Here is a 12,546-nt window from a genome sequence, read left to right as displayed (position 1 = left end):
ATGACTCCATGTTAGAAGAGAAGCTGAGAAAGGGGAGTTGTATAAATGGGAAGCCTAACACTGGATTGATTAGGAGTTGTATATCTTGTATTTATTACACATCTTTGCTAGTAGTTAATCATTAATCATACAACATGGCTGAGAAAGAGACAGATGCGAAGACTTATGCGAAAGCTTTGACAAGTTTTGTTGAAAATGGAAAAGCCCTATTGGAACTCGCTGAACAGGAGAGCAAAGAGGGTAGGTTGTGTGCTAGGCCTACAGCTAGCGCTATCTGTTAAAGTTTCATGATTCATTCCTGCTCAACATGGACAATATGTGGAAGGCTAATGAGCTGTTGGCAAATGGCAACAGTAAGTTAAAGTCAGCAATGTCCTAAAAAGAGGTTATGATTGTTAATTAAATAAACATATATCATTTATAGGACTTCTGCAAGACTACATCAGGAAGAAGATCCGTATTGAACTGGACCAATCACTACTGGGACTTATTCCAGCTGGGGCAAGGTTATTCACGAGGTTCTGTATTACATTAACAAGTTATTAACCCTTTACAATCTGTTTATAAGCACATATTGGCTGTCAAACTGATCGTCTTTCAGGCCCTGAAAATATACCCTGGAAATAACGCAAAATCTAGCCTATATAGATTCAATGATTATTATTGGAAATGACTACCAAATATGTTTGCAAACAATGAAAGACGTTGATTATTATACACCGCCAGCATGTCAGTGAAGAAGAAAAAGGACGCTGATGAACTATGGAAGAGAAGCTACCAGTAAGACATATAGCAAAGCTATGTTTCCCAATCCAAACCATTGACTTTTGAATGTCAACACCTTTGTGAGATCAACTTTATTAGAGCCAATGTCTTCAGTAATAATTAACTGTTTACCTCATTAGATTAACCTTTGAACAGCTCGTACAGAAGTTACACAGTTATTGTTCTCTCTCTAGATGCGCTGAATTGCAGGATGCTGTTGAGGACTTCTTGCAGCTGGGAGTAAGCTGATATGGCTGTTGCTAGGCCTGTGTTTGATATTACTTGCATGATTCTGTGTAAAAACTCTTGTGTATTAGCTTAGCAGGTTAGCGTTTTTTTCTTGCTCTGGAGGCAGCTACCGCGCATTAACACTTCCTTCCGCCGACATCCACTGGATGTGCTTGGTAATAGGTGCAGTGGGATAGTTTTCTGGAGTACTTGGACAAAGAGCTACATCTGGGTGATAGAATCTTTGGTCAAGAGCCACAAGTAAAATGCCTGTCGCCTGACATACCCCTCGTTGATGCCCAGACTGGAGCGTGAGTTTGATGATTTTGTCTTACATGGCCTCTTCTTTGTGATAGACAATAGGTCAAACCAGGGTATTAACTTCTGCCTGTCAGAAGTGACGTATTTCCTCTGTCTCTCTGTCTTTGTTTCAGAACTCTGACGTTAGGGAAGTACCTTGGGAGAGGTGAGAAAGTGCTACTTGTGTTGATCCGTCAGTTCTCCTGCCTCCTCTGTCGAATCCATCTGAAAGATCTGGAGGCCCATAAGGTGAGCCATGTGTTGACAGTTGGTTCTAAGGTTTATGACACACCTAGTTGACTCTTCTCATCAGCATTAGTTCTCTGTGCATAGCCTATAACCTTTATGGATACACAGAACTGTGATAAAGAAAGAATATGCCCGTTCATATTCAGGTGCTGGACAGAAAATAACATATTCAAGTTGAGGCCATTACACAGAGCCCTGTGCCTTGTGTTGCAGATTGCCCTGGATGCATGTTCAGTGCAAGTGGTGGTGGTGTCATTTGGCTGCAGAGAGGGGGCGTTGCATTGGCTGGCGGAGACAGGTTGCCAGTATGACATGGTGTTAGACCCACACAGGAAGGTTAGAGTTACCAGGCAAATTGATTGATTTAGAACGAGGCACCACTTCCTGATACTTGTCTGACTGAAATTATTTATGTTATACATACTATATAGTGCATGTCCTACTACTATTAATTTACAATGCACTATAAACAGTCATGTTATGTCGGGGGATTGCAGGTGTACAGCGCTTTTGGCTTGAGAGCATCTCTAAAGAAAGTGTTGAACTTCAACAACATGCTCCTCTACGCTGAATACGTTGTGGCAAACCTGGAGTTTCCAAAAGGTCTGCCGTCTATAGAAGATGATATGTTTCAGGTGTGGTTGTGAGATGATCAGACACATAAAGAATACATTCACTAAGGAGTGTACTTTTATGGTTATATATTTGCTCATTCTGTTTTCCATGTTTTCTCAGCTCGGAGGAGACTTTGTCCTGGATGACCAGGGGAGGGTGCTGTTCTCTCACTGCTGTGACAGCCCTATAGACAGACCTGCTGTAGAGGACATACTGAAAGCCCTATAGAATGACCTGCAGTAGAGGACATGCTGGGTGCCATTCAGAAGGGATACCCAAACCTGTCAGGTTCAACATTATGTAAAATGACCTCATCTCATCTGATACAGAAATGGCTTTATCACAGGGAGATATCAGCTATAGACTATTGCCCTCAAATTCTTCCCCCCTCTAATCAGGGACTGATTTAGACCTGGGACACCAGGTGGGTGAAATTAATTATCAGGTTGTAGAACAGAAAACCAGCAGTACTCCGGTCAACCATAGGGTAAGATTTGAATACCCTCTGGACTGAGATTATATTAGCCGCTCTCTTTCAATAGCTGCTGTACAACTCTGGCACTGGAGACTATAGTCCAGGGGTATTCAATCTTGCCCTACGAGGTTACTTCTGGTTTTCTGTTCTACTAATTGCACCCACCTGCTGTCCAAGGTCTAAATCTGTTCCTGATTAGAGTGGGAAGAATTTTAAAAAAACAGTGGAACTGGCTTTAAGTTCTAGATTTGAATTTGAAGCAAATCTTACATGCTCTAACAATCTATTAGAAGACTCTAGCTACACACTAACAGCTGATCAATCGAGAGAAACCTTATATGATATTCCCTAATTTCTTGTGAATTATGATTTTTATTGGTTTCCAATGAGATTTCTTATTATTTGCTTGCTGTTGTAGACCTGTTTGAAAGTGTTTCGGCTGGCGTAGATGTCGGAGATGTCACCATATGCTCTAACTTTGAGCTTAGTTCTTCTACGAACTGGGGCTACAAAATGTGGTACATAAGGTGCAAGCGTGCAGCACAGTTTTGATGATGTTGCTTAAATTCATGATTACACATAACCTACAGCACCAGTAACTAATATATTATTAAAGGCACTGCAGAAGAGGAGTTCACCTTATGGACATTCTTGGAAAGCACCCCCATGTCACTGCAATAGACACAAAAAGAAATAGTGTACTATTAAGGACCATAACTTGACTTCTTCACTTTTAAAAGGGCTAACTGCAGCAAAGATGGTGGATAAATGTTCACTCAGGCCATTTACCGTTGTCTACTTAAGGGGGTGGCTTAATGATGATTATATGATGTATATGTAATTGTATAGACATACAATAAAATTACCTAGGTGCATCAGCTCAACATTCTCAACACTACACTCTAATGGACATTTTGTCAAATGCAACCAGAAAGACCCCTCAATTTCAATGACTGTTTTATTGTCATCAGAGTCAAATACAGCAAAATAAACGTTTTTAATTTTGGTGAGGTAATATCTTTCTAAGTAAAATAATTGTACATGCTGTCTTACCCACTTCATACGTATATACTGTATTCTAGTCATGGCCCATCCTGTATAACTACTGCTGTAGATACCTTTTTCTATTAATATACTGTCTTCATTTCTTTATTTTTTATTTTGGGGATTATTTGAATATTGTTGTGCACCTGCAAAAACATATGCAAATCTATATTTGCGACCAATAAACTTTGATTTGAAAATGCAGCAATGCTAGCTTTCACTAGCAAGCTAGCTGATATCAGATTTGAGTCAAATGAAATTTACCATTTGATCATATTTAGAAAATGTATTTCTGTTAAGAAAACATTTATTTCATAATCCCATCCCCCCCCCCCCCCCCCAAAAAAACTATTTCTCCATTAAAATGATCTATAGGAGTCAATAGGCAATTGGCATAAGGGGACATTGTTCAAATTAGTAATTTCAGTTCACAATTACATCCCATTACAAAATAATGGGATGTAATATCTAAATATCCTGAATATCCTTGCTTATTTATTTTTATAACCTTAACATTATTTACCTCAGAACGCTATGCCATTTTACTTACCATTATGCATCTGTTCTCATGGCCCTATGTTCCCTCAACCTATGTTCCCTCAGCCCTATGTTCCCTCAGCCCTATGGCTCTTTGCATTTTTTACCTTAAACTGAGGCTTTGGTGGTGGGTCACCTCCTCCCTGCGCCTGCCGGCCCAGTCGCACACATCCCGCATGGTAAGCCTATTTTATTGGTACAGTCGGTTTCCGCCTCATCTCTGCTGTAACACTTCGAAATCGGGTTCTGCTCACCATTCCCGCCTCTGGTGGTTGCACATGGTCATGAAACTCGAGTACTCGAGTATTTGGATATGCATCTTCATCATCGAACATGTCGTCCATCTTGCTCTGCAGTTCTTTCGCTAGCACCTCCTCTGAATGTTTTTTTTTAAAACATTTTTTTAAAATTATTATTATTTTTAAAATTAATTTCAAATCAATACATAAAGCACATGAGGGAACACAAGCATACATGGATTACAAACAATAGACAATCAAGCTAGGGGGTACAATATCACATTACAATTACACAAGGACCTTAAGGGACATGCATATACTTACAATTCTAACAGCTTTTTTGTTAGTAGAGCATTTAACCGTCTTAAAATACAGTTCAATTTCTTTTTCTAGGGTACGAAAATGTGGTTTTCTGTTTGTAAATTTACATTTGTGTATATGAAATTTGGCCAAAAGAATAATGAAATTAATTACATAAAAATGATTCCGCTTATTTCTATTGTATGTAAAGAATCCAAACAGTACATCTCTCCACAATAGTGTAAAATCTTCATAAATGTGTTCAATTATAAACCTACTGATGTCGTGCCACAGTTTTCTTACATGCATACAATGCCAAAAAATATGCACAACTGTTTCTGGGTGGTCATTACAAAAGGAGCCATTTGAGTTGATGTTTTCCTTAAACTTCTTCATATAGTGGTTGGCAGGATAATATTTATGAATAATTTTAAAGGAAACTTCCTTAATTTTGTTAAGGTATGTGTGTGGCAACATCCAAACTTTTTTCCAACAGATATTCTCAATAAATCCATTCCAATAAGGCATGACATAAGGTATAGCCTCCTCTGAATGTTGTCACCCCTCGTTTGGTGCCGGTGATACCTGAAGTGTGCATACTCATTTAAAAAAAAATCTTTGCTCGAAAAACGAGAGAAAAGCACCAATAGTAATGTTTGTCAATTTTGAGACGCCATAGTCAAAATAGTCAGAATTAATCTAAGATAACTCAAGAAATCTTTCATTCATTGTAAAGTTTTTGCTGGGGAGATCTTAGTCACACAATTTGACATCTAACTAAGATGTTTGGTGCAGTATTTCTCAATGAAAACATGTGCATGAAAATGAGTCGTCTCTCGTTGAACGACAACAAAGACTTTATTGAAGAATCCCTACTCTTGACCAATCACCAATGAAGGGGCGTAGACTTCGACTACGGACTTCGGATTGCCTCAATAAAATTTGTGTCTTCATTTCTTTATTTTTATTTAGGGGATTATTTGAATATTGTTGTGCACCTGCAAAAACATATGCAAATCTATATATGCGACCAATAAACTTTGATTTGAAAATGCAGCAATGCTAGCTTTCACTAGCAAGCTAGCTGATATCAGATTTGAGTCAAATGAAATTTAACATTTGATCATATTTAGAAAATGTATTTCTGTTAAGAAAACATTTATTTCATAATCCCCCCCCAAAAAAAACAAAAAAATTCTCCATTAAAATGATCTATAGGAGTCAATAGGCAATTGGTATAAGGGGACATTGTCCAAATTAGTAATTTCTGTCTGAACAGCTGAAAAAACTCCACAAAAAGTAATCATAATATATGCATGAACTTCCGAATTGTTTTTGGCTTGGAAGAATGGGAACGCCTTACGTCGCTCTACATACAAAACGAGGCAACAGTGATACAAAACAGGGCAACGGTGTGCTTTAGGACCATGCAGACGCCTCATTACTAGACTCAGCTAAGGTCTAGAATTTAGGGAATGATTTGTACTAAATACAGTACAATGCTCTTAGTTTCAGAGATGTTCAGGACCAGTTTATTACTGGCCACACATTCCAAAAGAGACGGCAACTCTTTGTTAAGGGTTTCAGTGACTTCATTAGCTGTGGTTGCTGATGCGTATGTATTTGAATCATCAGTATACAAGGACACACATGTTTTGTTTAATGCCAGTGGCAGGTCATTGGTAAAAACAGAAAATAGTATTTGCATTATGTCCAGCCAACCCCCACTCTCTGTTTATCATCTATGCATAGTCACTTTAACTATACCAAGCTTATGGGTCTGCTGTCAGAACCCGAAAAGGCCGCTTTACCACTCTTAGGTAGACAAATTACTTTGTCTTCCCTCCAGGCCTAAGGACAAAGACTTTCCTCTAGGCTCAGATTAAAGATATGACAGATAGGAGTGGCTATAGTGTCAGCTATAGCCATCCTCAGTAGCTTTCCATCGAAGTTGTCAATGCCAGGAGGTTTGTGATTATTACTTACAAGCCCTTAACCAACAATGCAGTTCAAGAACGAGTTAAGAAAATATTTACTAAATAAACTAAAGTGAAAAATAATAAAAAGTAACACAATAAAATAACAATAACGAGGCTATATACAGGTGGTACCGGTACTGAGTCAATGTATGAGGGTACAGGTTAGTAGGTATGGGTAAAGTGACTATGCATAGGTAATAGACAGCGCGTAGCAGCAGTGAAAATATTAATGGGGGTGTGGGGGAGGGGGGGTCAATGTAAATAGTCCGGGTGGCCATTTGATTAATTATTCAGCAGTCTTATGGCTTGGGGTAGAAGCTGTTAAGGAGCCTTTTGGTCCTAGACTTGGCGCTCCGGTACCGCATACCGTGCAGTAGCAGAGAGAACAGTTTATGACTTGGGTGACTGGAGTCTTTGACAATTGTCTGGGCCTTCCTCTGACACGCCTAGAATATAGGTCCTGGATGGCAGGAAGCTTGGCCCAGTGATGTACTGGGCCGTACGCTTTACCCTCTGTAGCGCCTTACGGTAATGCAACTGTTTCTTTCATTATTTGTTTTTTCTATGCATGAATATGATGGCTCATTGTTCATTGTTGGCATTTCCTGCCTAAGTTTGCCCACCTTGCCAATGAAGTAATCATTAAAATAATTGGCAATATCAAATGGTTTTGTGATGAATAAGCCATCTGATTCGATGAAAGATGGAGATCAATTTGTCTTTCTGCCCATAATTTCATTTAAAGTACTCCAACGTTTTTTTCCATTATTGTTTATATCATTGAGCATAGCTTCATAATACAGTTTCTTCATTTTGTTTAGTTTTGTCAGCTAGTCAGATGTTCAGCCAGACTTATTAGCCACTCCTTTTGCCCCATCTCTTTCAACCATACATTATTGAATTTCCTCATCAATCCATGGAGCCTTAACAGTTCTAACAGTCAGTTTCTTAACAGGTGAATGTTTATCAATAATTGCAAGAAGCAATTTAATAAATTCATCAAGTGTGGCGTCTGGATGCTGCTTATTAATCACATCAGACCAACAAATATTTTTCACAGCAAAATATTTAGTATGATCTCTTATACACTATTTTAAACCCAACTTTTGGAACTTTGGCTTTCCTTGATATAGCCACTATTTTGTGATGCGCACTGCATCCAATGGGTATGGATACAGCTTTATAACGAAGTTCTACAGTATTAGTAAAAATGTGATCAATGCATGTGGATGATCTTGTTCCTGTAGTGTTTGTAAACACCCTGGTAGGTTGATTAATAACCTGAACCAGATTACAGGAACTGGTTACAGTGAGAAGCTTCCTCTTGAGTGGACAGCTTGATGAAAACCAGTCAATATTCAGGTCCCCAAGAAAGAAGGCCTCTCTGTTTAGATCATATACACTATCAAGCATTTCATACATACTATTTACATACTGACTGTTAGCACTTGGTGGCCTATAGCAACACCACAAAGGAAAATGCTTTAGATGAGCCAAGTGAACCTGCAACCGCAACACTTCAATAACATTTGACATAAGATCTTCTCTAAGCATTACAGGGATATGGCTCTGAATAAAAGCAGCAACACCTCCCCAATAAGCATTTATGTATCTTCTATAGATGTTATATCCTTGTATTGCTACTGTTGTATCACCAAATTAATTCTCTAAGTGTCACGATCGTCTTCCTCCTCGTCTGAGGAGGAGTAGTTGGAAGGATCAGAGGACCAAAATGCAGGGTGGTATGTGCTCATCGTGAATTTAATGAACAGAGAACACTTGAACAAACTATACAAAACAACCGTGAAGCTATAATAAGAACTGTGCTGACACAACTAACATAGACAATCACCCACAACGGCAAAACAGGCTACCTAAATATGGTTCCCAATCAGAGACAACGACTAACACCTGCCTCTGATTGAGAACCATATCAGGCCAAACACAGAAACAGACAAACTAGACATTCAACATAGAATGCTCACTCAGATCACACCCTGACCAAACAAAACATAGAAACATACAAAGCAAACTATGGTCAGGGCGTGACACTAAGTGAGTCTCAGAATTGGCTAATATATTCATGTTATCTGATGTTAGCAAGTTATTGATGTCATGAACCTTATTTCTAAGGCTACATATATTAAGATGGGTAATTTTCAGCCCTTTCCTGGGTAGAGACAGACATAATACTGAAAAGAGCAAACAAAGCAAAAGAAAAGCATATACATTCAGCAGTCCATTCATAAATTGGTGTGTGTGTGCTGCATTGTTGAAGCTACAAACCCATAGGCTTGGTTCTCCCATCCCTTCTTACCCCTGAACTTATTTAGGCTTGCCATAAAAAAGGGGTTGAAAACTTATTGACTCAAGACATTTCATATTTTCATTTTTAAATTGAATTTGTAAGAATTTCTAAACATAATTCCACTTTGACATTATGGGGTGATTATTTAGGCCAGTGACACAACATCTCAATTGAATCCATTTTAAATTCAGGTTGTAACACAACAAAATGTGGAAATATGTGAATACTTTCTTTTTTTTTTTCATTTTTTTTTTTTTTTCACATCGCACGAGCAACAGCGGTTTATATTTTTCATTACAACCGGAACACAACGTAAATAGCCTGTTATTTCAGGAAGTGCTTTTGTTTGTTCCCCTCAGAATAGCTTGGAAAATTGGTCTGGGACTGTCTATTGTATCACGTGTTACAGTGTATTTTATAAGAGCCCCTTAATATAGAGCACAGCCCAATCCCCTAGCCATTGGCAGGGCTGGTTAATATAGAGATCCAAATGCATCCTTTCAACCAGTACAGGAACCCCCTCAACCACCATCGTCCCTCCCAATGTAATGGTGGGTGTCAGCATGTGAAATACAGCCAGACTCTTTTACTGGGCTATAATAGAACCACTCCTATGGAAAGCTCAGTGTCCATGGCAAGACCTAGATAGACAGATAGCCTGGACAGAATAGCCCAGACAGCCAGAAGAACCTCATCCCAAACCAGGCCTAGTATCACTGCCAATATACAGTACCAGTCAAAAGTTTGGACACACCTACTTGAATACTTTCTAAGTATGTGAATACTTTCTTAAAGTACTGTATTTAGTCCTGTGAGTTTACATATAGTCAGTGCAAGATAGGGTCCATGCAGATAATCCGGGTAACCATTTAATTAACTATTTAGTATTCTTATGGCTATTTAGCAGTATTTTGACTTGGGGGTAGAAGCTGTCTTGGAGCCTGTTGGTCCGAGAGCCAATGCTCCGGCAGCGGTTGACGGATGGTATCAGAGTGAACGGTCTATGGCTTGGGTGGCTGTAGTTTTTGGCAATTTTTCAAGTCTTGATCTGACACGATAGAGGTCCTCTGGATGGCAGGTAGCTCGGCCCCAGTGATGCACTGGGCTGTCCGCACCACCCTCTATTGTGCTTTGCGGTCGAGGGTGTTGCATTTGCCATACTAAACGTTGACGCAGCCAGTCAAGATGCTCTTGATGGTGCAGCTGTAGAACTTTTTGAGGATTCGAGGGCCCGTGCCAAATCTTCTCAGCCTCCTGAGGGGGAAGAGACGCTGTCATGCCCTCTTCACGACTGTGCGGGTGTGTGTGGACTATGTTAAGTTCTTAGTGATGTGGACGCTACTGGTGCAGGGGTCAGCTGTTTGTTCACCTGCCTGCCATTGCTAATAACCTATACACAACTGCCAGACTACAGTGAGGGTAAAAAGTATTTGATCCCCTGCTGATTTTGTATGCTTGCCCACTGACAATGAAATGATCAGTCTATAATTTTAATGGTAGGTTTATATGAACAGTGAGAGACAGAATAACAACAACAAAATCCAGAAAAACGCATGTCAAAAATTTTATAAATTGATTTGCATTTTAATGAGGGAAAATAAGCAAAGACAAAAAAAAACCTTGCTCACCAGAATAATCGATAGAATGAATGCTTCAACCTAGTTGACATTGGTAAAGTTTTGTTTTCTCTTTCCTCTTTCATCTCTGCTTCTCTCATGCAGCAAAGACATTTAGGGACTGAGGAGAAAATGCAATAACATTTTGTTTTAACTGAAACTAACAGCTGTTAAAACGACCCAACATGCTTTAGATAAGATTTTAGTTGACTTGGATGGATATTTGATGTGGTTGAAATACTATCAGCTTTAATGTTGCTGATTACCTCAAATACCTCGACACCGGTGCCCCCGCACATTGACTCTGTACCGGTACCCCCTGTCTATAGCCTCACTATTGTTATTTTACTGTTGCTCTTTAATTAATTACTTTTATTTCTTATTTTTTGTAGGTAGTTTTCGTAAAACTGCATTGTTGGTTAAGGGCTTTTAGGTAAGCATTTCACTGTAAGCTGTTGTATTCGGCGCATGTGACAAATAAAATTGGATTTGGTTTAATTTGATAAATATAGCAGCTTTATGTCTCAGATGAAATCATTTTTTCCCTCATCAATCTTCACACTATACCCCCAAAATGGAGCTGCAGTCCAAACCGTTCAGACGCTACAGATGTTTTCCCGAGAAGACCGATTTTCAGGATGTCTCACAGTCTGACAAACACCGCTCTCGCTCTGCCACCTTTTACCGCAGATGTGGAAGGGCGATATCGGCGGGTGCGGTGGATTGAGACACAGCCCATGCAAAAAAAACATCTCTCTTGCTTAAACAGATGGATTTTGATGGGGATGTTTTTATTACGTTAATTAGATGTCCTCGGGGGCGCGGCCATTGTAAGCCAAGGTTAAAAATCCGTCTTTAATCTTTAAACTGATTGAAGTGGATATAACAGGTGACATCAATAAGGGGTCATAGCTTTCACCTGGTCAGTCTGTCATGAAAAGAGAAGGTGTTCCTAATGTTTTGTACACAGTGTAGATATGATACGTGAATGGATTTGTAATGCATTGTTTTCTCTTTATTCCCCTGTTCTCTCTCTAAGGTTCAAGAGCACCGTTGATTTTCAAGGGCTGGTTCTACGCCTGGGGATCACAGGATACAATTTCTTCCTGAATGTATTTATCTCTGCAGCTGTGGAGCTGCTCACTGGTCTCATCTTCAACTGCTGGTGGACAGGGTGGGATGGAGACCCCTCATGGCTGTCTCCAACTTCATATGAGTCGCCGCCTGCCTCATAGTCCCCTTTGTTTCAGTAGGTGAGTAGGTGTAAGTCTTTTTATTTGTTGGAGAATCCTTTTCCCGTATTTACCTATTTGATTTAGAACAGCTCCTAATGTAGATGTATGGGTACGGTAGCAGAATGGAGAACGTGGCTGGGGTTCCACTTTGCTCTTGGTGGTGGCAATTCAAACTGAATAGTGAGGTTAACCAATTTAACTCAGTTACCCATTTCCGACGATAACTGACATGGGAAAGCTGATCAGAATAGATTCATGTTGAAATGAGAGCTGCTTTTTCCCCTTTTATGGATGATCATTTTTCACTCTTTCTTTTTGATCTTTTACTGTAATTTTGAGATTGTCTGTTGTAATCCCATCATAAAAATGCTGGGATGACCATTCTGCTTCATTTGGCCATTACAAATATATATTATGTAGTTTACCACCCTGCATCCCATTGCTGGCTTGCTTCTGAAGCTAACCAGGGTTGGGCCTGGTCAGTCCTTGGATGGGAGGCCAGATGCTGCTGGAAGTGGTGTTGGAGGGCCAGTAGGAGGCACTCTTTCTTCTAGTCTAAAAAAATGCCCCAGGGTAGTGATTGGGGACACTGCCCTGTGTAGAGTGTTGTCTTTTGGGTGGGATGTTTAAATGGGTGTTCTGAGGTCATTAAAGAT

General features: G+C 39.6%; 1 protein-coding gene across 3 annotated transcripts; it reads left to right on the top strand.

Moving 5' to 3' along the window:
• The first annotated feature begins 96 nt into the window (after positions 1 to 96).
• On the top strand, positions 97 to 3,647 carry LOC110497568 (peroxiredoxin-like 2C). 3 transcript variants are annotated; one of them, XM_021573731.3, is made up of 9 exons: positions 97 to 240; positions 425 to 518; positions 727 to 780; positions 960 to 1,005; positions 1,177 to 1,304; positions 1,428 to 1,542; positions 1,756 to 1,878; positions 2,040 to 2,177; positions 2,278 to 3,647. In XM_021573731.3, exons 1-9 carry the CDS (start codon positions 135 to 137, stop codon positions 2,383 to 2,385), a joined length of 912 nt encoding a protein of 303 aa, XP_021429406.3. In that variant the 5' UTR covers positions 97 to 134; the 3' UTR covers positions 2,386 to 3,647. The 3 variants fall into 3 exon arrangements, with proteins under 3 accessions (XP_021429406.3, XP_021429409.3, XP_021429408.3); XM_021573734.3 differs by lacking the exon at positions 727 to 780 and having other exon boundaries at positions 107 to 240; positions 425 to 506; XM_021573733.3 differs by lacking the exon at positions 727 to 780 and having other exon boundaries at positions 107 to 240.
• Positions 3,648 to 12,546: the final 8,899 nt, after the last annotated feature.

This window comes from Oncorhynchus mykiss, chromosome 19 (genome assembly GCF_057628025.1).
Source record: "Oncorhynchus mykiss isolate SJ-2025 chromosome 19, ASM5762802v1, whole genome shotgun sequence".
NCBI lineage: Eukaryota > Metazoa > Chordata > Actinopteri > Salmoniformes > Salmonidae > Oncorhynchus > Oncorhynchus mykiss.
The sequence above is the reverse complement of the archived record's forward strand: the minus strand, read 5'-3'. Positions and strand labels throughout refer to the sequence as shown.

Coding starts and splice junctions, on each gene's coding strand:
- LOC110497568 (XM_021573731.3), top strand. CDS start 135: ATGGCTGAGAAAGAGACAGATGCGAAGACTTATGCGAAAGCTTTGACA. Junction 241..424: donor TGAACAGGAGAGCAAAGAGG/GTAGGTTGTGTG, acceptor TATCATTTATAG/GACTTCTGCAAGACTACATC. Junction 1,543..1,755: donor AAGATCTGGAGGCCCATAAG/GTGAGCCATGTG, acceptor CTTGTGTTGCAG/ATTGCCCTGGATGCATGTTC.